The sequence below is a fragment of the Lampris incognitus genome, chromosome 2 (genome assembly GCF_029633865.1).
Source record: "Lampris incognitus isolate fLamInc1 chromosome 2, fLamInc1.hap2, whole genome shotgun sequence".
NCBI lineage: Eukaryota > Metazoa > Chordata > Actinopteri > Lampriformes > Lampridae > Lampris > Lampris incognitus.
Genome location: NC_079212.1, coordinates 134,300,834 through 134,328,649, shown reverse-complemented (window position 1 = coordinate 134,328,649; position 27,816 = coordinate 134,300,834). Strand labels below are relative to the sequence as shown.

The 27,816-nt window shown below is 42.8% G+C and overlaps 1 protein-coding gene across 1 annotated transcript; it reads right to left on the bottom strand.

Annotated features, from left to right (window-relative positions):
* Positions 1-21: 21 nt before the first annotated feature.
* zgc:64106 (uncharacterized protein LOC393348 homolog) lies at positions 22-27,358 on the bottom strand. Its single transcript, XM_056273199.1, has 6 exons — positions 26,949-27,358; positions 18,135-18,374; positions 17,160-17,249; positions 16,650-16,838; positions 8,193-8,302; positions 22-3,229 (listed from the first exon to the last, which is right to left on the bottom strand). Exons 1-6 carry the CDS (start codon positions 27,109-27,111, stop codon positions 3,050-3,052), a joined length of 972 nt encoding a protein of 323 aa, XP_056129174.1. The 5' UTR covers positions 27,112-27,358; the 3' UTR covers positions 22-3,049.
* Positions 27,359-27,816: the final 458 nt, after the last annotated feature.

The window sequence follows — 27,816 nt, the reverse complement described above, 5'->3', positions numbered from 1 at the left end:
CCCCGAGGGGAAATTGGGTAACATAGACAAAAGCCTAAATGTTCTTGTTTGCTACTTTGATGAGGACATGGGGAAAGTTTTAACCCAGCTCCTGGCCTCAAGAAAAGTCAATACTGCAGATGCCTCAACCCTCACTCAGTAATTGACTGATATTCTTCAGTACTACAGCCTGCACTGTAATCAGGTTGTTGATCTACTGTTGGAAAACTGCAGTGTTATGAGGGTGAACAGGTTTGGGGTAGAGACACAAGCCAGAAGAGAAAAACCATCACTCCTGGACTTCAGTGGAGTCTCAAAATGTCTTCAACTATATCCTCCTCTGTGCGTTGTAAGCATGTAATGACATGTAGTCAAGTCAAGTCTAGTCAAGTCAATAAATTTTACTTGTATAGCCCAATATCACAAATTACAAATTTGCCTCAAGGGTCTTTACAGCAACACAACATCCTGTCCTTAGACCCTTGCATCAGATAAGGAACAACTCCCTGAAATAACCCTTTAACAGGGAGAAAAAAATAGGGAGAAACCTCGAGTAACAGAGGAGAGCTCTCTCTCCCAAGATGGACAACATGCAATGGATGTTGTACACAATTTACAGAGTACAACATTGAAAGAGGATAACAGAATTATAAAGGAATTATAAAATATATGAAGAATGTAGTCTCATGAGCCAGACATATACAAGTTTTTACATATATTTATGCTTATTTGATTGACTTAAATTTAATCTCTCCTATAATTTATAGTCTGTCATCCACAAGTGGAATAACTGTTTTGAGATTAAAGCATTAAACATTCTTTGGCAAATAACATTAGACACACAGACTCTCTTAAAGCCAGTTAACTTTTGGTGTGTATTTATTTTCTGTGAAATATTCTTAGCTTTGGTCATGTCAAGATAACATTTTCAAAATAACAAAAGAGAAAATGTGCCATGGCTAGAATGGCTGAATATGCAAAGTGATTGAGCAATATTTTGAAATCACTTATGAACCAGATAATGAATATTCAGGAGCACCACAATGACCAAAATGACACAACCAGATGTTACAGCAAATATTGATTCTGTCTTGATTCCCATTTTAAAAACTGAACTTTGTGTAGTGTTCAATAAATGTATACAACATCCACTAACAGGAAACCCAGGTACCGGTATGTGTTGGGCCAGGTCAAAAAACAAACAAACAACGGTAACACTTTAGTATGGGGAACGTAGTCACCATTAATTAGGTGCTTATTAGCATGCAAATTAGCAACATATTGGCTGTTAATTGGTCATTATTACATACTCATTAATGCCTTATTCTGCATGGCCTTATTATACAACCAGTAAGCCATTAACTATGAGTTTTCCCTCTATAACCTCAGAATTATTGCTTATTAGTAGTACCTTCTCAATATGCTTTGCTTAGTATGGACTTTATAAGGTGGTAGTACCACAAGAAGAGTTATTCTCCCTTACTAACACTTAATGAATATGGTCTGCTCTTACATAACAAAACACAAAACTACAAGTGTTAATAGTGTTAAATTACTGTAAATTAAGTTTTTGTTACTTAGAATATGTTCCCCATACTAAAGTGACATCATGATCATTACTAATTCACTAGTAATTAAGTTTTTTTATGTTCCCCATACTAAAGTGTTACCCAAACAACAAAACCCAGGTATGCATTGGGCCAGGTCCAAAGTTTGATGTTGGAGTTTGTAATTGGACCCTCAGTCAAGTTTTCCAAACTGTAATCTTTTTATCCCCTTGCTTCAATTAATAATGAAAATTATAACAGAAATGAAACTGACACTTGAAATGAAACTTAATAATACACTCAAGGATGTGCTTACCATGAGTTTGAATCTACAGCACTCTGCCTTGTGCCTGCGACTGCATCACAGCTGTGCTCTTGTTTATTATTCCTTAAGGCTAATTTATGGGGAGTTTTGACAATTGCCATTACCAAAGACATTAGCAGGATGTTTTCCCTGATAAGTTTCACCAGCACAGAGGGGCAATTTTTATCCAATTGAACCGACAACTTTTGTTAACACGGTTAATTAGCTAATGCCAATTAGCTTGCTTGATGAGAAATTTTGTATATATAATTGGCATTACTTCAGTCAAGCCAGTATGATTGCTACTCTGTCATTTACAGAGTTTTTATAAACAGCGATGCTGTAGTGTCTCAAAACCGAGGTTCTTAGTCTGAATCCCAGTGTTGCCTCCGACTCACAGGTGTGAAATTGATGATGCTCCTGGGTGGGGAGCTGAAAGGGGTATTCTGTCTCACCATTACAACTAGAGACTTGTACGTGTAGGGTGCCTGTACAGCTGTGGGGGGATCCGGGGGGAATAGGTGGTGGAATTGAAGGAAGTTAAAAAATGATATTAATTGCTCTAGTGAAGGTAATACAGAAAACCATAATTTAGCTTTGCTACAAATGATGATAATCTTATTCACAACACAACTAATTACTGTGTTTACAACCGTTATGCTTTCTAGCACTATTGTTTGGAAAAATGATCTGGAAATGAAAAGCTACTTCCTGAGAATTAAGTTTTGTGAGAGAATAAAAAACTATTATAGTTTTTATTCTCCCCCACATGTCCCCTAAGTGGCTCAATAGAATAATGAAAATGGGCAAAGTCCTTTTTCTCAACAACCAGAACTTTAGCATAAAGTTATTCATTTTAACAACTTAAGGTATTCTCTTAGATATCTAACATGTTATGGTTACACAACCAATATATGGCACATGCTATTTTTACTTAAAATATGTTCTAAGGCACATTATATTTGTGAAATGTCTTGCTATTTTCCTTTACAGAAATCATGTCAAAGCTACTTTTAGTTTCTTATACGACAAATTATTTTCAAAAATTACACTCAAAATTGTAACCTGTCACATTTTAGCGTCACCTTTTATAAAAGCAACGTACCAATTGATATTACTTGCACTTAATTTTCATCAAATGTCTTCCAAGGTATTTATTGTATAGCATGGAATTTAATCGCTTTTCAGGTATCACTCCTCCATGTGCTAGACAGCTGTTTCAAAGCTTTGATGTCAGCTGCTCACATATCTCAAAGTCCTTGGTTGCCAGGGCAGCATCACGGGCCAAAGGGGCAGGAAGAACCAGGGAGCAGTCACTGTCAAAATACTTCCCAGTTATCCCCTCTGTTTCCTCGGCTATGGCACAGTAGATGGGGCTCACTGCACCCTCCTCTGCAGACTGTGGGAGAGGGGAACAAAATAGAGGGGAAATGTGAGAGCGAGGGACAGGATATGGAAAGGTACACACACAATGCTATCATATCAAATAAGCTTTGAGCTAAAGCACTCTTCTCCTGCTCCTGACATACGGTGGCCTATGAATTAGATGATGTCGATATCATAAATAGAGGTAGATATGTGAAAGGAATGTGGGGGTAAGGAAATGAAAAAGGAAAAGGATTGACAGAAATTTCTTTCCTCTACAGCAATATGTCAGGTTAAATAACCGATCCTCAGTACTCTTTCCCCTTACTTATATCGGGTGTCTGTCATTTTGCTATCCTCTGATATAGCAATGTGCTTAGCCAGCAAGGTTAACTCATAGTTTCTGGATGTCAGGCAACTTTTCTTCAAGAAAAAAACAGATCCTCATGCCACAAGAACAGCTTCTTCCCTACAGCAGTAGGCCTTTCAAACAAGTCCCCAGACATCCACAGATCCTGACACTGCCGCTCTCCCACCCTCTTCTATATTCCCTATTGTACTCTCTGTATATGGACAACTTGCATTAAACCTGCACTTCCCTGTGAATAACTCTTATGCTGTGAATAACTTCTTAAAATTCTCAACTAGTAGTCCACTACAACATATAAATAAGGATAAAATAGTTTTTTTTTAAACTGCTAGACGCTCCCCAAGAACAGCCCTTTTCTCCAGAGTGACAACAGAGGGTGGCAGCAACTCCAGAACACTGTTCACAACAGTAAATTGACTGTTGAATGCTGGCCCAATCTGTGACCTTCTCTGTCAAGCAACCCCCACAAAATGTGAGGAATCAGCAACATCTTTACCAATTGTGTGTCTTCGACCAGAGCAGAAATTGTTACAAACGCTCACGACTATGATAGTCAACTTAGAGAAAAAAGGGAATTCATGTCAAAATTTACATCAATTTCGGACCCTGAACTCTGGAAGATTGTAACAGGGAGTAAATCTTCTACCTGTTTTCTTTACCCAGTCCCCTGTACACTTTCATGATTGTTTTTGTGTTTTTAACAATTATTGACACATCCTTTGAAACTAGAATTGTTCCTCATGGCTTCAAAACTGCAGCTGCAAAACCCCTACCGAATAAGTCAAACCTTGACTGATGTTTTACATCATTACAGACCTATATTAAATCTTTCTTTTTTAAGTAAAGTACTTGAAAAAGTTATTTTTAACAAAATTAATTTTCTGAATGAAAACAATGTTTCTGAAATGTTTCAATCAGGTTTCAGGGCTAATCAGAGCTTACTTAGAGACCGCCCTCGTTAAAGATGTCAGTGAGCTCAGTGATACCCATAAGGTATCACTTATTGTTAATAATAATAACTGATATTAATAGTGTTGTGATACCAACACTGATACCAATAAGGTCTCTGTTCTGATTCTTTTGGATCTAATTGCTGTGTTTGACACAACTGACCATGATGTTATTATGGATTGCCCTGAGAACTGGGTCGGGCTCTTTGGGACCGTTTTAAACTGTTCTGATTTTACATCTCTGGGAGGAAGATTTTTGTTACCATTGGAGATCATGTCACAGGAAAATATGATTTGCCCTTCGGTGTCACTCAGAGAAGCTGTCTTGGTCCACTCCTTTTTTCACTATATACGTATGCTCCCCTTAGGTAATATCATTGGGAAATATAAATTTAATTTTCATAGTTATGCTGATGACAAGCAGCTGTATATTTCGCTCGAGTCTGACAATGACTATGACTGTGTTCCCGGACTGCTGGGATGGCAGCAGTTAAAAATTGGATGACTAATAACTTATTTAACTAAATGAAGATAAAACTGAAATACTCTTAGTTTGCCCCCAAAGCTAAAAGAGATCTACTCGCTTGCAAATTTGGGTATCTGGTGCCCAAGATTAAATCAGAAGTAACATGCCTGAGCATTGTTCTAGATTCAGAGTTAAATTTTACTTCACACATATATAGAAGGTGACCAAAGCAGCTTTTTACCACTTACAAAACATTGCCAAAGTACAGCCTTTCCTATCCTATAAAGATGCTGAAAATCTTATTCATGCGCTTATTTCAAAGATATTAGATTATTGCAATGCTCTTTTTACTGGTCTTCCAAAGAAGTCAATTGAAAATCTTCAACTTAATCAGAACTGTGCTGCTAGACTTTTAAACAAAACAAGAAAGAGAGAGCATATTACCCCGGTTTTAGCTAAACTCCATTGGCACCCAGTATCTTCTAAAATATATTTTAAGGTTATTTTACTTGTTTTTAAGGTTCTCAATGGTTCGGAACCGGCTTACATTGCACTCTTTGTTATTTTATAATTCTTCACAAGCTCTACGATCGTCTACTGCTGGGTCTTTCAATACACACAATTATATACACAAGAAAAAAGGCAGCACTGCTTTTTTTTTTAACTATTCTCCAAAATTATGGAATACCCTTCCAAGAGCTATAATAGATGTGGGCTCCGTGAATATTTTTAAATGACTGCTGAAAACCTATTTATTTAATTTGGCTTTTAATTAATGTCATTCTTATAAATTTTTTTTACCAAATGTCTCATATTTTATTATTCTTACTGTTTTTTTTTACTTTCACTCATATATTTTGTCATCTACTGTCTTTTTATTGTCTAATTTTATCGTCTTTCTATTTGCCCCGATTTTAGTGAGTTGCATTTTTTTAAACATTTTATTGTGAAGGACTTTGAGCTACATCTCTTGTATGAAAAGTGCTCTATAAATAAAGTGTTCTATAAATAAAGTGTATTATTATTATTATTATTATTTCTTTCGTGTTTCCTATTTTATATCCTGTAGAGCTGGGTTCAAACTATGGATCTGAGGCACTATAGGGTAGATGTCACTTGATTGACAGTACTCATCGTAATATGTGGGCTGTTCTGAGTAGGGCGATCTTCTGGACTGCATGGATGTTGATGTAGTCTGGGATATGGTTAGTGAATGTTTCCATTCCCTTCTTCATGAGTCCTAGAGCTCCAATGACCACTGGTGTTGTTTCAGTCTTCATACCCCACATCCTGTTGATTTCAATCTCCAGGTCTTTGTACTTGGTCAGCTTCTCTGTGACTATCACTGAAGTGTTTTTTTTTTCTTTTTTCAGATGGTATTACCATGTTGATGAGCATGCACCTCTTTTCCTTCCCGTCCTTGATAATGATGTTGGGCTTGTTGGCTTTTATCTCTCTGTCAGTGTGGATGGGCATGTCTCAGAGGATGGTGACATCATTGACCGTTTCTGGCTGATGTTTGTACCACTTCTCAGTTGCCTTGATCTTGTATTATTATTATTATGATTAAACTGTTTTGTAAATACAGCTCCTGCCACCCACTGCCGGGCATCGTGGGCTGCCATGGAGTCTCTTGTTTCAACTTTGAACCGGTGGTGATTGCACCTTACTTTTATTTCATTTTATCTTGTATATATATTTTATTTGTTATATTTTTAACTTTTATCTTTACTATTTACTATTAATCTTTCCCTCTTGCACCAACACAACAAGACAATTCCTTGTATGTTCTTTTACTTGGCAATAAATACAATTCTGATTCTGAAACTGACAGCAAAGCCTTCAGTATTGATGACAGTATTTACAAGATATAAGAAATTATAAAACTTAAGAGAACTATTGAGCAATTCTGCTCGCAATGAGAAAAGGAAAAACCTGATTAATTGCTAGTTGAGGATAAAGGTTACAGCATCGCCAAACAATATTGTTCTTATACTGCCACTGGAGAGCAGCAGCTTACTCTCCATGTCTGGTGGTGGGACAAATCTAGCTTTGTTGCAGCCTGAGCTAGTACGAAATCTAGCGCTGCCATGCAACATGTCTGTATTAGTCCCAGAACCAGACAAGGTCACTTCTCCAATCTAACTCAACTGGTGAGTGCAATCGAGCCCCGTAAGACATGGCCAGAACAGTATACTTACCCATCCCATGACACATTCTAGCAAATTTGTTTTCAGTTTTGGAAATAGATTTTTAAAAAATCAACTATCCACTTGGTCTGAATACTGGGTACCACTTTTATATGTTTAACAGGCACATCTCAGTAAAATTAAAGTTTTCACTGTTAAGAGTCACGAGGGGTGCAGGAATTGAGGACCCAAATGCAGATGTGGTAACAGGTGAAATGGGTGGGGTCAGAGCAGAAACAATGCCTTTGGCTATAGGAAACTCCAGAACGGCCATGATAGGAACACTGGCTTAGCCTGCAGGGGGCACACGGACAGCCAGAACAGGTGATGACAGTGTCATTGTAAGGCAATTGGAATGCCCGCTTTGGCCGCATGAAGACACAGAGGTGGCCCTCAGCTGCAAGGGAATCAGGAACTGTTCTTCCTACCATTAAACCTTTTGTTTCACCTGTTTCTGCATCTGCATTTGGGTCCTATACTCCCGCACCACCTTGTGACAGTTAGGTCAATGAGAACTTGAATTAAATTGATTTTGAAGCTTTTTGATTACACGACTCAAACACAAATAACAAAAAAAGACAACAAAGTTATTGTTTAGGTCTATTTCAATAGGAAATTATTACAAAACCTCACCCATGCTTACACTATTTTTTGATATTAACAAAAATGAAATAAAGCACTAGCAGGGGCACATAAGTGGGTGGCAAGAGTGTCATGAGTCAGAGCTGACCTAGACTCTTTGCAACCAACACACACATCACAGAAACCACAAATTTGCCTTTAGGTCTATGAACATTTGTTGTCATTCACTACGGTGAAACCATGTCACATCATATCATTCCTCACAATGACTTAGTTTTATCTAAATGGACACAAAGGCCTTCTATTCTTTTTTTTTGCATTTCTGTCTCTGACATGTTAAATTTTCTGTATGATAAAATTTCTGAATGATTAAGAGAAATAAAACAAAACAAAAATATAATGATGAATAATGATTGGTGTTTATGTGGGAAGTCTCTTACCTTAAAAAAAAACATTCCAATAAGGTTGAAGAGGAATCGAACAAATAAACTGTAGTGTCTCATCACCTCCGTCATAACAACACCAGGGTGAACAGAGTTTGCTGTGACTCCTGACTCATACGTAAACACACACACACACACACACACACACACACACACACACACACACACACACACACACACACACACACACACGTATAGTGAGCATGAGAATGAGATCAGGGCAAAATCTAACAATGTCCTGAAGCTCACCAATCCTTGCTATTCATCTTTATCTGGTAATTATTGTTGACAATTCAAAATGGGAAAAATACATTTGTTCTTCAGCACTTAGCTGTTGAGCTACATACAACTTCCCCCATGAAACTATGTTCTTTATGAAAGACGGGCCTACAAGGTACGTACCTTTTCCTATAATATATCTGTAGATGCCACATAATGTGATTAAGCCTTCATTGCATGAATCTACAGCAAGCAACATCAAGGGCTCTGCTTTCTTGAAACTAAGTGCAAGTGCAAGTGCAGATGCAAGCATGTGGGTATGTCCAGTGTAATTTTGGTAATTTGATGACCAGAGACGAAAGCACAGCCCTGGCACAGATGATAAAAGGAGTTGGACTAGGGTGAGTACATTATAAGCAGGTGGAGTTGTAGCACGCTTCACTTGGCCGATCAAATCAGCTCCTCTCATGCCCTCCTCTCAGCCCAACAGAATAGCTACACATTGGGTCCAGGTAGTGTAGCGGTCTATTCCATTGCCTACCAGCACAGAGATCGCCGGTTCAAATTCTCGTGTTACGGCCAGCTTGGTCGGGCGTCCCGACAGACACAATTGGCCATGTCTGCAGATGGGAAGCCGGATGTGGGTGTAGGAAAGCCCTTGTTAAAAAGAGGAGTTAAGTTTGGCTCCCGCTAGTATTACTATTATTGTGCACTCACTTCAGTTTACTGGTAAGATTACTGGCCCTTTAAGAAATACAGAGACTTACGGGTTCTAACAAGCTTGTCTCAGTCTGTCTGTCTGCTAGTGAGCTACAGTTTGCCTCTTCCATTTCGAGGAAATTGTAGCTCACCAGCTGTGGGTATGTGTCCTGGTCGCTGCACTAGCACCTCCTCTGGTTGGCTGAGGCGCCTGTTCAGGGGGGAGGGGGAACTGGGGGGAATAGCGTGATCCTCCCACGTGCTACGTCCACCTGGCGAAACTCCTTATTGTCAGGTGAAAAGAAGCGGTTGGCGACTCCACATGTATCGGAGGAGGCATATGGTAGTCTGCAGCCCTCCCCGGATTGGCAGAAAAGGTGGAGCAGCAACCGGGACAGCTCAGAAGAGTGCGGCAATTGGCCATTAAATGCTCATTATATAAGAATGGTACTACCCCATTTCAAGTGATATTCCTCCACCTTATCAAACAGCCTATATGATAACTGTTCTAGGGCAGCCAGCTGAGGGCAAACTGGATCTAGTCAGTGAGCGTTGGAGTCAAATCACGTAATGCAGAGGAGTCACCCAAAATAAACAGACTGGAGGAGAAAGGGATGTCTAGCCCGGTAATTTTTTTACATTGATATGTATAGCAGACCAGAACTCCAAAGCAACTGGGCAACTCCAAAGCATGTGTACTAAAGTACCATCTTTGTCAAGACACCTCCAGTACTCTGAGTTGTCCACCAAACCCACTCTACACAGCCTAGATGGCGTCCAGTAGACTGTTTATAATTTTGAATTGGATCAGCCTTGTTCGCAGTTCCCCTGACATTTTTTCTTATTCCTAAGTATTCTTCCCCATTGTGCCTCTGAAAATGAAACCTTTAAATCAGTTTCCCATGTAAATATAAGGGTCAATATATTGGAATCTGAGGCTGTAAGGATCATAGAATAGTAGACAGAAGCCTCATGACCATGTCCAAAGATCTTAAGAACCCTCTCTAGAGTGACACCACTAGATGGGGCTATTGAGGGGGAGCCGAAAATTTGTACCAGTAGGTGTCTTAACTGCAAATACTTCCCAAATTGAGCGTGTGGTAAGTCGAATTCCTGCCTAAGTGCCTCAAAGGATTTTAATGTTTCTCCCTGATACAGGTCCCCTAGGACTGTGATACCTTTCTGAAACCAGGACTTCCAGAAGAACGGTGATTTATCTATACAGAGCTTGGGATTTAGCCAGATTCTGGCAGACCGGTGAAGAAAGGGGTCAGATTTAAGGATCTGAGCTATTCTCTTCCAAACCCACTGAATATGGGACAAAATAGGATGTGAACAACACTGTGGGGCTAGTTTGGCTGTGATATAGTTCATGAGCGTAAGAGGAGTGCAAATGGTGCGCTCAAGATAGAACCACGGGGGCGCTCTCTCCGGGTGCAAGGACCACTGTGCCATATGCCTGAGAGTGAAAGCATAATGGTAAAATAACTGGTTAGGCACCCCAAGGCCCCCTCTGTCCACTGGCCTCTGGAGTTTTCGCAGGCTCATTCTTAAATGTTTAATGTTCCATAAGAATGTATTACAAAGTTGATCAAATGGATTCGGATCAGGAGAACCTGCAGTAGGTAGTTGAATTTCAGAGCACAATTTATTTTAATGACGTTTGCCTTGCCCCACATAGAGAGATACATTGGAGACCAACGCTGTATATCAGCCCGCAGTTTGTCCAATAGGGGCTCAAAGTTTATTTTAATCAAGTCAGACAGTGGGGGGGGGGTGTTATTTCAAGATAATTGATGCCTTTCTTAGGCCAAGCAAAAGTGCCTGATTGGAGGAGATTTGGGGGGCAATATGGCATAAGAGGGACTGCCTCAGACTTTGTCCAGTTCACTTTATAACCTGAAATGGATAAGAACTTGTCAATAATTTTAAATAGGGAGGAAAGAGAGAGTTCACGATCAGACATAAACAAAAGAATGTCATCTGCGTACAACATCAGTTTATGACATTTGTCACCCAATTTGAATGCCTGGAAATGTAGGTGCTCTACGGATAGCCACTGCTAACGGTTCTAGTGCAATGGCGAAGAGCAGAGGGAAGAGAGGGTCCCGCTGCCCAGTGCCTCTTCCGAGTTCAAATGAGGGAGAGATTATGCCATTGGTGAGCACAGATGCCTTGGGATGGGTGTATATGAGACTAATCCAATGTATGAACTTCTTACTGAAACCAAAACATTCCAGGGTGGAGAGCAGATCTTGCCACTCCGCCCTGTCGAATGCCTTTTCGGCATCCAGCGAGATGACAGCCATAGGAGAGGCGTTATCCTGAGTAGCCCATATCTACAAATCTCCTAATGTTGTCTGCTGAGGAGCAGGAGCATATGAAACCGACCTCGTGAGGATGGATCAGAGGTTATAACCCTGTTCAGTCGATTAGCTAAAATTTTAGATAGTATCTTACTGTCAGAGGAGGTCAAACTAATGGGTCGGAAATTTTGACAATCTAAAGCAGGGGTGCCCACTACGTCGATCGCGATCGACCAGTAGATCGCGAAGGCAGTGCTGGTAGATCTCCATGACATTCGAAAAAACTTTTTTTTCCCAAGACATTAGCCTATCATCTGTCCTCCATTTGGCATTTGCCTTTTGATTGACGTAAAGGACGGCCAGTCTGCTGTTGCCTAAAACCAAAGATTCTAGAGCGGAACCTAAAACTTTGTTACATTAGGTTACCATAACAACCAGAGCCCTTCTCTAACGTACCTTGAAGTTCACATGCCCACAACGTGAGCTAACGCAGAACTGCATCGAGCTAGCTAGTTCAACTCTCTAAAAAAAAAACGCTACAAAAAAGTGAAACAAAACAAAAATGAGTGGGGGAGCCGGACCTAGCAAGAAACAAAAAACATACTGTAGCGAACTGCCGCGGCGCGAACCTGTGTCGCCCGCACTGCAGGAGACATCGCTAACCGCTCGACTAAAGGGTCAGACCCGCCATCCAGTAGCCAGCGTGTCATTTTACAGTACCATTTCCATGTGGAATGGGAGGAGGACTTTTTTTCACCATGTCTTATTCCAAATGCGTTTGTCTCATCTGTCAGTCTAGCATTGCTATCCCAAAGAAAGGAAATGTGGAGAGGCACTTTCGAACTGTTCATAAAAACTATGACAATGACTTCCCTCCGAAAAGCGAGCTGAGAAAGAGAAAGGTGAGGGAACTAAAATCGCAGTTAATCGCCCAGCAGTCACTTTTCCCGCAGCTGCATTCAAAGGCAAAGGCAGCCACCGAAGCATCTTTACGGGTGAGTCACTCCATCATTAAGCATAAGAAAGCCTTCCAAGATGGAGAGATGATGAAAGAGGCCTTCCTTGAGGCAGCAGATTCGTTGTTTCGGGACTTTAAAAACAAATCAGAAATAATATCTTCAATCAAAGCTCTCCAGTTATCAAGAGATTCCGTCACAAGGCGCTGTGAAGTGATGGGCGATGATTTGACACAGCAGCTTTGGAGGGACATCGTGGACTGCGAGTGTTTCTCGCTACAATTGGACGAGTTTACGGACATAAGTGATACGGCCCAATTGTGCATTTTCATTCGCATGGTGTTTCAAGATATGACCGCAAAAGAGGAGCTGTTAACAATGCTACCCATGAAGGAACACATGCGGGGAGAGGACATTTTTCAAATCTTCAAAAACTTTGTGGATAAAATCCAGCTCCCAGTGTGTAAACTGGTGTCAATCACCACGGACGGTTCGCCTGCTATGGTGGGCCGCTCTAATGGATTTATTGCCAAGCGCAGGGAGGACGATGCTTTCCCGGACTTCCTTAATTACCATTGCATAATACACCAGCAAGCATTATGCGCAAACCTGCTAAACATGAAAGAGATCATGGATGTGGCAACCAAACCCGCCTGTTCTCTTCGAGCGAGGTCTCTTCAAAGACGGTTGTTTGGTACACATTTGGAAGAGGCCGACTGTAACTACTCTGACCTCTTGCTACACACTGACGTGAGAAGGCTTAGTAAAGGGAGATTCTTGCAGAGATTTCGAGAGCTCTGTCCGGAGATTAAGGAGTTTCTCCTTATCACTAAACATGCGGAACACAAACAACTTAATGACAATCAGTGGCTGCTAGACTTGGCGTTTTTAACTGATTTAACCAACATGTTGAACGAGCTTAACTTAGAGCTGCAAGGAAAACACAAAAGCGTGGTAAACATGATCAGCTCACTTAACGCTTTCAAACGGAAAATGCAACTTCTGTCCTCAAAGTTGCAGCGCCGTGATTTGGGAAACTTCCGAAACCTCGCAGCAGAGCTGGAGAAGCAAGGGAGGGCGTGTGCGCAACTTGACAGTGCACGCTACACAGAGCAGATTGAAAATGTCCGGTCAGACTTTGACAAACGGTTTCAAGACTTTGCTTTGCTTGAGCCAATCGCTACATTTATGTGCTACCCATTTGGGGAAGATACAGAGGTGGATTCCCTCGCCTCAAAAATGGCATCACTGTTTCACCTGAACTCGTCTGCAGTGGAGGATGAGATGCTGACAGTACAGGCTGACATTCGGCTTAAGTCCAGGGCGCATGGAGAGTTTTGGAACTTACTTACAGAGGACAAGTACCCAAACATGAGGAAATGTGCAACCTCCTTGACGGCATTATTCGGCTCTACTTATTTGGGTGAGTCAGCCTTTTCTCACATGAAGATTATCAAGTCCAAATACCGTTCCACCATGACAGATGATCATTTGGAGGCCTGCTTGAGGCTGGCTACCAACAGCTACTGTCCGAACTATGCAACCCTGTCTGACTCCCTCCAGTGCAGGTCATCCTCAGAGTAGAGAGGTAGAGATCACAAATCTATTTAACACAGCTGTAAAGGTTCATGCAGTGATGCAATTTCAACATAGTGTAGTAGCAAGTGCTTGGTATGATTATTAAGGTTCAATATAATTGCAAATCCATTGCAATACTGTATATGTAACACAACATGTATATGAATAGACACACTGTATATAAATGTTCATATACTATATGTAAAACATGTAATGGGTATTTTTATTATTATTTTTTTTAATATGAGTAGATCATTTTGACCTGGTCATTTTAAAAGTAGCTCACGAGTCAAAAAATTGTGGGCACCCCTGATCTAAAGGGTCCTTCCCTCCTTTCGGAATAAGGGTAATAATGGCCTCTGATAGAGAGGGAGGAAGACGTTTTCCCTTCTCTAGAGCTTCGTTATATGTGGCTAGGAGTAATAGTGCTAGTTCCTCGGCGTAAGCCTTGTAGAACTCAGCCGCGGACGGGTTCCTTTCAAGCCACAAAATTACCAAATGGATGCAGGTGTAAATAATCCACCTTGTGCAGGAGGAAACTGCTGTTTAGCCTCTGTTTGTGTCTGTGCTGGCTCTGCGCCACCATGAAAATAGAGCTCCAGGAGTGAAAAGTAGCAATCCCACTTGGTGGTCTAGATCAGTGTTTCTCAAACGGGGGTCCGCGGACCCCTAGTGGTCCGTGGTGTAATTGCAAGGGGTCCGTGAAAATAAAATATCTTTAAAAAAAAGATCCTATGACATTTATAGAAATAGGATTATTTTACTCAAATGTGACTGAGACCTTTATCTACCTAAACTATCAAGGGTAACAGGACTTTTTTCTCTAATTACATCTGTTTCACAAGTGTAATTTATTGTATTTTAATAAGAGATCTTGCTCCCGTTTGCATTGTTAAAAGTTACTGCATAAAAATTCTGTTGTTACATATATCTGAAAGTTACTGAATACATATTCTGTTTTGTTACATATATCTGAAAGTTACTGCATAAGAATTCTGTTTTGTTAACTATATCTAAGTTACAACTGAAAGCTCTTATTTTTGCCCCAAAGAGTGAATAAATGCTATAATGCAATTTAAAATGCAGTTTCTACTGTTTCTATCAAATTGCAACCCCCTCTCCCCCAAGATCAGGTGGAGGGGTCCTCAGCGTAGATCAAAAATACGCAGGGGGTCCAGGACCCCAAAAAGGTTGAGAACCACTGCTCTAGGAGTCGTTGTCAGAGCTATTGATATGCGTGGCTCTTTGTGATCCGATGTTTGCCAACGCCCCTCGCTAACAGAGATACATATCTGTAACAACGTTGTCCTGACTTGCTTCTGTGTGGGTACTGCGGTCTTTTGAATTATTTTTTTTTTGTCCTATGCGATTCATGCTTTCCTTCCGTTTTTGCCATCGCTTCACCCGATGGCGCTGACATCTGCTCCTCCACCTCTCACAGAGCGATGAGACCTCCAACGCACGGGGGAGAGCTGAGATCATACCCCTCTTCCAGAAGTTTGCGGCGCACATAACTTGATGAACATCATGCGACTACTGCGTCACGAATTTGATCGTTGGCATCAGCATTAAACGCAGTCTCTAGCTGCTTGTCTTAGTCTATAGTGCATGAAATGACTGCCGCGCAAAAGCCATATTAACTCGCGGTACAAATTAAGCATTCTTGGCTTGCACTGCCGCATCATAATCGGCTGCATTTAGGCAAGGTGGAAAAAATATCTTGTACATCTGGCCCCGCATGATGTAAAGGCAATGCTCTCCTGCGCTGCATAGTTGCAGCTGGTGTGTCATTGTTGACGACGAGTCGCTTCCAATCGGAAAAAAAAAATCGAACGAAGTCAGCCATCTTGGGCCTAATGTCAACGGATCTTTGAAGCACTCAAACATCGGAATATTCACTTTATCCATGTTGAAAGTAAGCTCACTTACTTCTGCGTTCCCCATTCTCGTCGCCAATGTTATATTTTGTAACTTATTTCTTTACCTTAATTCTTTTAATTAGGTTTTCGGAATCTAATCACGGAAAACTGTTTCGAACTCCAACTCTTCCACTGATCATCGCCGCTGTGGATATGTGTTACGTAAATTGTCTTCCCCTGGTTACCAATCTCTAGCACATAGTTCCTCTTAAAGGTACAGTACACCATTCGGGACATGACAGCACCGGCTTGTTTTTAGGCAAATTAGCTGGCTAGTACGGATTCGCCAGGTCCCATCTCTCCACAGACTCAGGCATTCTCTTGCATGTGCCAGCCGGAGTCTGTCACTCGAGAGACTGACATCCTTCTCCCTCACAAAAGCCAGGTTGTATCGGGATCGGACAATGCCCTGTGAAGACTGCCAGCTGCTCCAGTAGGCGAACAGAGAGACTGTTAAAGAACTGAACATTATTGGACGCCTAGACGGTAGGAAAATAAGAAATAACGACTTATTCAAACAAGTCCATGAAAAAAAAAAGTCACAGCGCATGTCACACAGCCGTTCCCGATTAAACGTGTCGGCACATGTAAACAGCAGGGGAATTAGATCACATCCCATGTAAACAGTTGGCCAGAAATCTTCAATTGGAATGATTTCAATCAGAATGAAAATAAGTATGCACATAACCGCAGCTAATGTGATGTCATCACATTTGTCACTGATGCACATTTTATTAACGGGCAACAAAGATAAAAGTCTTCTTGGCATTAGCCTACCTGTCCCCTGCAGCCTACGTGCAAGCTCATTTGTGCAGATGACGTTGTGTAACTTTGTATGGTTGTAGACCGAGTCCATTTTGTTGGTGAGATTTTCTCCACGGAAATGGGAAACATTAACTACACCCTTCCAGTGGGTGACCGAGGCGACATTCACAATTCTTGCTGGTGCTGAGCACTTCATCAAGTCTGCAGTGAGAAGTCAGTAGGGACACAGAAATAGACATGGAGTTTTAGTAAATAATAAAATGAAAATAAGGAACTTTCAAGAATGCATGTTTAAATAAAATGCAACAATGAGGCCCGTTGTGCTGGCAAGGCGGGTGGGGGGGGGGTAGGATGATTCAAAGAGTCCCTGACTGACAGGGGCTCTCAAAGACTAATAAAACATGAGGTTGATAACTTTATATTCGTCAATGCGATATCTTTTCATGAGGCCCAAAATCTCTCGTGGCGCCCCTGACCGAGGCACCATAATTCCTGTTCAAGAGAAAGACCATCGAGACTTACCTATCAGAAGGTTGGTGAGAAGGAATGGTCCTAGATGATTGGTAGCAAAGGTAACTTCCAGACCCTCTTTGGTTATCCCCCTTGGCAGTCCTTATGCAGAATTATAAGAAATTATGTGAAGTCAAAACACACACACACACACACACACACACACACACACACACACACACACACACACACACACACACACACACACACACACACACACACACACACACACACACACACACACACACACACACACACATTTGCCTTTGAAATATTTCCCCTGTAATTAGCATTCAGAATTTTGCTGGTGTCAGTGTGATACTCTCACAGTACCACAAAAGACACTTGTTTTGAGTCATTCAGATGTGCAGTAAACGTGGAAAAGCTGCTAAGAGCTCTTCTTGTTTGTGCTGTTATCCTGTTTTTATTCTCGTGTTTATACCAGTTTGTTAATGCTTTTAACAATTACTGGGTCCAAATCTGCTGGTACAAACTGAAATACATGTCTTCAGCGGTGTATCAGTGGTTTGGAGACAGTGGCACTGATGAAAAGACAGGAGGCGGGGCTGGAGGTGGCAGAGTTGAAGATGCTAAGATTTTCATTGGGAGTGACGAAGAAGGACAGGGTTAGGAACGATTGAGGGACAGCTCAGGTTGGACGGTTTGGAGACAAAGCAAGAGAGGCAAGATTGAGATGCTTTGGACATGTGTGGAGGAGAGATGCTGGGTATATTGGGAGAAGGGTGCTAAATATGGAGCTGCCAGGGAAGAGGAAAAGAGGAAGGCCGAAGAGGAGGTTTATGGATGTGGTGAGAGAGGACATGCAGGTGGTTGGTGGGACAGAGGAAGATGCAGAGGACAGGAAGAGATGGAAATGGATGATCCGCTCTGGTGACCCCTATCGGGAGCAGCCTAAAGCAGTAGTGGTAGTAGTCTTCAGTGGTATACCTGACAACGGACATATGTATATTCATGGCTGACAGTCACCTGATACACCAGCATTGTTAACAAGAATATGGAGAGCCTTTTCCTCCTTGATGATCTTATCAGCAAATGCCCTGATGGATTCCAGAGAGGATGTGTCCAGCAGACGCAAATGAACATTGGTGTTGCCCGTTCTTTCTTGTATCTCTTTCAGAGCTGCATTTCCTCGTGCCTCGTTGCGACAAGCCAAGATAACACGGGCCCCGCGTTGTGCAAAGTCCAGTGCAATGAACTTCCCTATGCCTGGGGTGAAAGCAAAGGGGAAGGGGGGGGGGAAAGTAATAATTGCTGATGTATATAACTGGGTTGGTGAAGTTCTGCGACTGACCTCCCCATTTTGCAACTGTTACTATTGCAGTACTAACAAAACAGCTGTGATGAGGTCTCACACACACACACACACACACACACACAGACACAGACACACACACACACACACACACATACGTGAGATTTTAAGCTCAAGTTTTTCAGCATGTGACTACTAGACTTCTCCGGGTGATTGTACAGAGAGACGTTTACCAGTCCAATGTAGGTTTTCTTCACATAGTATGTTACAAGACCAAATGTAGTATTACGTGAGAAAATGTGTGATGAGAGGGTGCATGATAAGCGTGAGTCAAGACAGTAGAAAGAAGGAGTTGAGATTGAGAGGACTGGATTGCAAATAGGAGCGCATAATAAAAGGAGACGTAATAAATTAGGGGGACAAAATCGATAATTTGATATATCATGGTAATGCCACTGTTGGCAATTCTGCACCAGTGTGCAAACTTCAATAATCACTCTTAGATTCCACTATGGAGAATGAGACAACATTTGATGTGATTTCTTGCGTAATTTTATTGTGTTCCTTTTCTAGGTGCACTTTGTTATTTCAACTAAAAGAACGTTTAACCGTCTAAAGCAGCGGTCGGGAACCTATGGCTCGCGAGCCATATATGGCTCTTCCGGTGACGGCATATGGCTCCCAGACAATTTTGAGTTGAAAATTATTTTTTTTTCAAAAAAATCAGTTTGGAACTGATTTTAAAATACTTGTGATATTTCTTAATAATACTGTGTCATTTTAAAGTAAACAGAAATTAGTTTTGAAGATAAATTTCACGGGTCACGGGTCACCCGTGGGTCGGGTCGGGAACCAATGGCTCGCGAGCATGTCCGGGTCATTGTAAAGGTGAAGAAATCAATTTTATCAGATAGCCAACTAGTTTATCCGCTTCAACCCTTGTAACGGAAAAGATGGCGAAAAGAAAAAAAGACGATGATTACCGTGCATTCCAGGCTGCGTGGACAGAGGAATTTGCATTTGTGGAGAGAGCAGGATCTGCGGTATGTCTAATATGCAATGATAAAATTGCATCGATGAAACGGTCAAATATAAAGCGGCACTTCGATACGCACCATGCTTCATTTGCCTCGAAATCTCCAGCGGGGGACGGCAGGAAAAGGGCACGCGAGGAGCTACAGCGGAGAGTGCAGACGAGTCAGCAGCAACTACGTGTGTGGACCAAGCAAGGGGACGGGAATTCCGCTAGCTTTGCGGGGGCTTTGGCAATAGTAAGGAATGGAAAGTCATTCACAGATGGCGAGTATGCCAAAACATTCATGCTTGATGTGGCCAATGAACTGTTTGATGACTTCCCAAATAAAGACGAGATAATCAAACGAATAAAAGACATGCCCCTGTCAGCAAGAACTGTGCACGATCGTAGCATCATGATGGCAAATCAAGTCGAGGAAACACAAATGAAGGACATAAACGCCGGGACATACTTTTCTCTCGCGTTAGATGAGTCAACAGACGTTAGCCATCTATCTCGGTGCAGTATCATTGCCAGGTATGCTGCAGGTGACACACTGTGTGAGGAAAGCTTGGCTGTTTTGCCAATGAAAGGGACAACAAGAGGAGAGGATTTATTCACGTCTTTCATGGAGTTTGCTAAAGAAAAAAAACTACCGATGGATAAACTTATTTCTGTCTGTACTGATGGTGCACCCTGTATGTTGGGGAAGAACAAAGGATTTGTAGCGCTTCTCCGTGAACATGAAAAGAGAGCCATCCTAAGTTTTCATTGCATCCTGCACCAGGAGGCGCTTTGCGCTCAGACGTGCGGCCAGGAGCTTGGTGAGGTGATGTCTCTGGTCATTCGAGTGGTCAACTTTATTGTTGCCCGAGCTTTAAATGATCGCCAGTTTAAAGCTCTGTTAGAAGAAGTTGGGAATCATTATCCCGGTCTGCTTTTACACAGCAACGTGCGTTGGTTGTCAAGGGGGAAGGTGCTCAGCCGTTTTGCAGCTTGCCTGAGTGAAATCCGGACTTTTCTTGAAATGAAAGGCGTCAAGCATCCTGAGCTAGACAACACTGACTAGCTCCTGCAGTTTCACTATCTCGTGGACATAACTGGCCATCTGAACCAGCTCAATGTGAAAATGCAAGGTATTGGAAATACAATCTCATCCCTTCAACAAGCAGTGTTTGCATTTGAAAGCAAGCTGGAAGTCTTTCTCAGGGACATTGAAACAGGTCGTCTTCTGCACTTTGAAAGACTGCAACAATTTAGAGATGCATGCTTAGCAAGTGACTCCACTCAACATCTGGATCTCCAGTAGCTAGCTCGCTTTACGTTCAATCTCCTGCAGTCATTCAAAGCACGTTTTGGAGAATTTCGTGCGCGCACTGGTCTTTTCAAGTTCATCACTCATCCACATGAGTGTGCAGTGGACAAAATCGACCTGACATGCATCCCCGGGGTCTCTATCGGAGACTTTGAGCTGGAAGTTGCTGACCTGAAGGCATCAGACATGTGGATGAGTAAGTTCAAGTCACTTAATGGAGAGTTGGAAAGTCTTGCGCGACAGCGAGCAGAGCTGGCGAGGGAACACAAGTGGACAGAAATTAAAAATCTTCAACCTGAAGACCAGCTGATTCTTAAAACTTGGAACGAGCTTCCTGTGACATACCACACAATGCAGCGTGTGAGTATTGCCGTATTGACCATGTTTGGCTCTACATATGCATGTGAACAGTCTTTCTCGCATATGAGGAACATTAAGACCAACCTACGCTCACGTTTAACTGATGGAAGCCTCAACGCCTGCATGAAGCTCAACCTCACCACGTATGAACCAGACTACAAGGCCATCAGCAAAACCATGCAGCACCAGAAGTCGCATTAAAAGTAAGACATATTTAATTTATTATACGTTAAAAATACTATATGGCTCTCAATGAAATATATTTAGAAATATTTGCCTTTTATGGCTCTCCCAGTCAAAAAGGTTCCCGACCCCTGGTCTAAAGGAAGAAAAGTTCAGCTCAGGTTTCCATCTAGCTGATGCAAAGTTAAACAATTAACATTTGACTTGATGCATGCTCAATAATCCAGGTAAGAAAAGCAAAGAAGGTTGAATACGGATGTATCTGGGTACAGTGTGTGATACTTTTCAAATGTTGCCAATAGCAGGACTGCTCTTTTGAAAATAAGGTTAAGGTTATCTCGCTGCAGGGTTATGTTTTCCCCGCTCTGCAGGGTCATTGGGACCTGGCATTTGGCCCACACAGTTATTGACAAATGATCCAAGAGGATAGGTCACTGAAGGCCGGTTTCCCGGGAGATGCTGCAGCCCTCCAGCACTGAGATCCTTTTACTTTTTCTTTTTTTACTGCAAAGGACTGGATTGTCCAAACACAAGAGCTGTTACTGTAAGATAAAGGGTATGAACATGTGCATGTGTTGCATTATGTGAACAGATTCATATGTGTTTATATCATTTAAAGAATGCATACAGCATGTGCAGCAAAGCCCTGGGTGTCGAATGTCCACAGGACCCGTGAGTGTGGTGGCTGCAGACAGGAAACCTGTTTCTATGAACAGTAATAGGAGCTACTGATACCGAGCCTTTCTCTAAGAGGGGAGTAGCAGCGGGACCTTTGTCTGTCAGGACACCAGCCCCCGGGCCTGTTGCTTGAGCAAACAGCATGAGTATACGTACATGATCGTATTTACCAGCTTTCTCAATATGAAATGTATTGAAATAATATATATCTAAAGGCAGCAAGCTCTCGGTCCAGACTTTTCTCTTCCCTGGTAACCATTGAATGTGAATTGCCTACGTTAATTGCTGACTCTCTTTAAAGTCACTTTGGACGAAAGTATCTGCTAAATCAGTAAACCTATATCTTATAATATTATGACTTGGGCTTTTGAGAGTTTTTTCGGTGTTTTGCCCAGTCAGTTTTAGTGTTTTAACTATTAAAAACAACATACTCCAACATCAATAAGTCCGGCTGGTAGCAAAAGTCCAAGTTAAACACTTAAGGAAGACAATTACAGTAATTATAGTTAACCAATAGTTTTTATGACGACGAAGAATTCCTTTGTTCTTTCTTTCTTTTGTACCTTCAAACTTCTGTTGCGAAAACTCAGGTCAGAACTTCTGGTGGAGGGAATCTAACTCTGTGTTTATGTTTTAACTCTGTTTATGTTCAGACTGTCAGACTGGGACCTGAACGTAGTGTTAAATCAATACTAAAATAGGAGTGCATAGCTTTCGTCGTGTGTCTCCTATGGTGGCTTGAAGACCCGTGATGCACGATCGAAAACACCAACTAGACAAACACGCGAACAGGTTGTTTGACATCATTTTGCAAGTTTACACATTTAAACTACCCCCCCCCATCCCACCAAAGGAGCTAACTGTGTACAAAATGACACTGTAGGCTACTTTTTGTTATTTTATTGTTTGGTGAACTGGGCCTGAGCATGAAGTGCAGGCGCAGCCTCGCAGGTGCACAAGGGCAGGTCCAATGTGTTTATGGTCATTTGACATCAGAGATGCGAGCACAGCGTGGGGCACTTGATAAAGCGGTTGGATTAGGGTGAATACCTACATTATAAAACAGGTGGAGTTGGGGCGGGTTCTGACTTGGTCAATCAAACCAGCTCCTCTAAATGTGACGTTTGAATGAGGCGGATAGTGAAAAAAGTTAGAAATGATGTTCGAGTTCGGGGTCGGGTTTGGTCATGTCGGCCTCAAGTTGGTTTTAGAGAAAATACTTGCTGTGGTTTACGTGACAACGCTGAATGCAACACATAGGCTAGTTCAGGTGGGAAATGCCCCAGCTAAGGATGGAGGACGTTAAACAAAATTTGTTACGGGGTAATTTAAAACGACCGAAAACCACGCAGGGAGAGCCACAGGCATTTCAGTGCCTCGGTGCTTTCAGTTTACATTAAGTGCGCCGGGCTCGGGTCACATTCGGACATAAAAACCACAAGGCCTGCCGGACTCGGATCGGGCCTGGTTTCTATGCTCCCGGGCTCGGGTTGGCTCGGGTCAAAAGAGCATCTCGAACGCTTACGGCTGCAGAGACATTCTTATGGCTTTGGACACTGATGGAATAATCAACACGAGGGCAGACAAGACGTCTGAGGTAGGACATTCTATTCTATCGAATTCGGGGGGGGAGGCAACTGTAACAGAGTTGAAAATGACCTCACTCAGATAAAGTGAATCCTCCCAAAATTTGTATTTTAACATGTTATTGTAATCCAATGCTTTTTGATGGTTTGTGTAAACCCCAGATGTTGTACCGCATTCACTAAGGTTAAATACGAGGCTGCGCGACTGTTTGTCTATTTACTCTCGCTTTGACACATTTTGGGCCTTTGCGCTATCCGTACCTTAGAGCTAGACCGTCTCCGCTGGAGGTAAGCAGGCTTTGGGAGCGCTCCGTGAATAATTTGATATTTTAATAAATGAACATGTTTTTCTTTGCAAACTATGGGTTGGATATAAATGTATATACGTTGTACTAACTGATGCTCTCGAAAAGTAACGATAGAAAGTGATTTGTAAGTGTTTTAACCGAGTTAAAGTGTAATTTTGGCGGCAACCCCGCTGCGCTGTGCGTCATGGAGAGCATTGTTCTTATTGTGGTTTTATGCTATTTTAGACTTGTATGCAGTCACGCTGCAGCAGAAATCTCATGGATTGTTGTTTTATTTGTGAATGCAGGTAAGTGGTTTATGTATAATTAAATGTGTAAACTTGGTTAAGAATATTGCAAGAGTCAAGAATTTCTATGTTAAAACTATACGATCACTCAGTGCGCTATGCCAGTGCTGTCTGTCCTTTTGTTTGGTTTATTTTGTACTTTTGTTTACACGAAGATTAATGAGTTGTGCATTTTGATTTCCATGTAAGTTTAGTATGCTGTGCAACGCATGAGGTTAGCCAGGAGAAACATTGTTTGCTAGCTCATGCACGAGAGAGCTAGACCATCTCCGCTGGAGACTTGTATGCAGTCGCGTTGCAGCAGAAATCTCATGGATTGTTGTTTTATTTGTGAATGCAGGCAATAAAAGCCACTGTTAGGAACCCCTGGTCTGAATCTCTATCACGAACACCTGCACAAGTGAGGGTCGTTACACAACCACAGGAACTGCCACAGCCGGGACGCGAACCCGTATCGCGGGAGAGATCGCTAACCGCTCAACTTAAGGGTCAGACCCGTCAGCCAGCGGCCGACGTGTCTACTCATCCATGCACGTTACACTACCCCCCTCCTTCGGGAAAGCGCGTCCGCGCGTATCCCACCTCTGACACCCATGTAGCGAATTCGGGGGGGCAGTCTGGGAGACGGTCACCACAGCCGGGACGCGAACCCGTGTCTCCCACTCCGCAAGCGACAACGTTAACCAGTCGACTAAAGGGTCCGACCCGTTAGCCAAGAGCTAACGTGTCTACTTATTCGTGTACGTTACACTATTCTATTCGCTGCTTAAGGCCGCTGTTCTGTTCTGTTTGTTAAACGATGCCAAGGCGAGAGCGTTATTATAGCTCAGCTGATTAGTCACTCTGGGTCTGATCCAGCAGGGTCCAGGCATGCTGCTTGCTAGCAGTGAACAAACCCGTTTGTCGGTAGCATGGAATTCCGACTGTTAAGCCTGACGCGTTAATTGCATCAGATCAGCCACGAACACGATGTCGGATGATTGACCACAGAGAGCTGTTAATTAATGTCGTAATTTCAGACACATTTCCAGATCATCATTAGGCCCAGCCTACATTAAGGAAAGCTTTTGTGCGGTGGGACAGTTGAGTTTGGCTATTTTGTTTCATGATGTGGCAGCATTGCATTTTGTCAAAGTCCTCATTCATGACATACGATTATGTCCTATGTGTTTTATTCAAGTTACGGATTGTAGCATAAATGCACCGAGAGTTGGCTTGCCCATTGTCAAATGAATAAAATCATCCGCCGACTTTTCCATCCATTCAGTGGCGCCCCCAAGGGATGGCCACGACCACCCTGATACTATCCCTGCCCCCCCCTGCTGGCCCCCCAGCCACGAGTCGCATATGCAGAATATGCTTCTGATTATGCATAATATGCTTCTATCTGATATTTTACATTAGATGCTGTTCATTTAAATCAATAATGTATATTTTTCTTAACTCTCATATTGACAGTTTTCAACTAGCCTATACAGTATACTACAACAGCATCATAGAATTCCCGAAATTCAGTCATGGCTTTTGGTTTTGGTGTGCCACCCCAAGATTTTTAGTGGCCCCATTTGGCCACCCCTATGACAATTTTCTGGGGGCGCCACTGCATCCATTATCCCAACCGCGTATCCTGCCCTCAGGGTCGCGGGGATGCTGGAGCCTATCCCAGCAGTCATTGGGCGGCAGGCGGGGAGATAGGCCATCACACAGGGCCGACACACACACACACACACACACACACACACACACACACACACACACACACACACACACACACACACACCTTGGGGCAATTTAGTATGGCCGATTCAACTGACCTACGTGTCTTTGGACTGTGGGAGGAAACCGGAGCACCCGGAAGAAACCCACGCAGACACGGGGAGAACATACAAACTCCACACAGAGGACGACCCACGAACCCAGAACCTTCTTCCCGTGAGGCGACCGTGCTAAACTGCGCCACCGTGCGCCGACTTTTCTTCTATTTCTTGGCTATTCATTTACATTATTTTATGAAACCCTGTAAGTACACCCGTGGCTAGGGTGCCCATTTGTTATCTATTGCTTAGCCAGTATGTCATAAATAGCCTGACATTGCTTCATGCAACTCATAAGTGCATATGTTGGGGGGGGAGGGGGGCCCAGACGAAAACTGCCGGGGCCCTTTCTATTCCCAGTCCGTCCCTGTCAGCAGCCGATTTGCCGTACGTATGTAAAAGCATTGAGACACATATTTGTAATTCCCTCGGGAGGTAGATAGGCCCCAGCAACACAAACAGACAACACACCTACTTCGGCTCACAGCACCTCTATATCCATGTCTGATAGGCTAAGTTGTTCTCTGACAGCATGACAGTAATGGGCTTAAGTTTTCCTAGTTGGACGCTAGAAGGATGACAAGCGGCACTTTTGCAAAGTTTCCTGTACTTGCTTTGAAGTGTGGATGCCTTTCAAAAGCCCCCGAAGCAGCTGATCGAACAACTTGAACAGTTGGCCTAAATGTGTCGCGACTGACACGAATTAAAGACATAACCACGGGGGGGGGGGGGGGGGGGGCTACGGTTCGGGCTGTGAGCTTTGTCACGATATGTCAAGGGTCATAAATGGCAGTTGTTAGTCACGCAATTAATCCCTTTTCTCTCTCTCGTGAGCGGCACCCCACGTATACATTTCGTCGCGACACTTGAGCACTCGGCTCAGACTAAATCAGCATCTGTTAACAAATCATCCCTTGTGGGCGAGGGTTAATAAGAAACCAACCGACTACGGAGTGTAACGGAATAACCAAGGCAGCCTTACCTGTATTGCCCCCCGTGACGATGGCAGTTTTCCCCCTCAGCTGCACGGTGCAGGTGCGCGGATCCCAGGAGCCCCTCCGCTGGGACCGCACCACGAGCCCCAGCACCACCGCAGAGACTGCCCACACGGGGTGAGAGAACAGGTCGGTCCAAAGCCAAGACATTTATCCACCTTTCCAGCTCCTGTCGCGACCACGGACTACAGACCACAGACCACGGACTACAGACCACAGACCACGGACTACAGACCACGGACTACAGACCACAGACCACGGACTACAGACCACAGACTACAGACCAGTGCGGAACGTGTCCAAAGACACAAGGCTGGTTTATAGGACTGCCTACATCCCAGGCCGTGTCCCCTTGCAGCCTCGCCCCCTGCTGCGGTGCAGTGCACTTACACAGGCCCGCGGGTGTTTTCTTTTTACCGTAAACGTACGAGATCGATTTCCCAATTCAAGATGTTTCGGTGGGCAGGCTGTTTTTTTCTTCTTCTCTGCCCACGACTGAAAATATGGCACAGTGCTTCTGCTAAGCGCTGGCATCTGTTTCCAAGCCCGAGTTGCATGTCCCACTCCCATGTCTGCAAGCAAATCTCCTGCTTCCCATTAAAGGCAGGGGGCACAGCTGTTGTGTATAAAATTAATAGCGAGTATGTAATAAACTGAACTTCTGTAGGCCTGTGTAAGAAGGGCATGTACAACATTAACGATACAGTTGGTTTTAATCAGAGATTGGCACAAATGCCCCATAATGCATTTGCCAATTATAGCTCTGTATACATCTGCTATTTTAATAACTTAAATATTCAAATGAAAATTTTCTTCTATATGCGTAAATTCATAGGTCTGTTCGTGTATCTGTGT

What these genes read in the sequence shown, in the direction of transcription:
- zgc:64106 (XM_056273199.1), bottom strand. Translation starts at nt 27,111, where the DNA reads ATGTCTTGGCTTTGGACCGACCTGTTCTCTCACCCCGTGTGGGCAGTC. An exon ending in CGTCACGGGGGGCAATACAG is followed by an intron (nt 18,375 to 26,948) that starts GTAAGGCTGCCT and finishes CTTTCACCCCAG; the next exon opens with GCATAGGGAAGTTCATTGCA. An exon ending in TTGGAATGTTTTTTTTTAAG is followed by an intron (nt 3,230 to 8,192) that starts GTAAGAGACTTC and finishes CCTCTCCCACAG; the next exon opens with TCTGCAGAGGAGGGTGCAGT.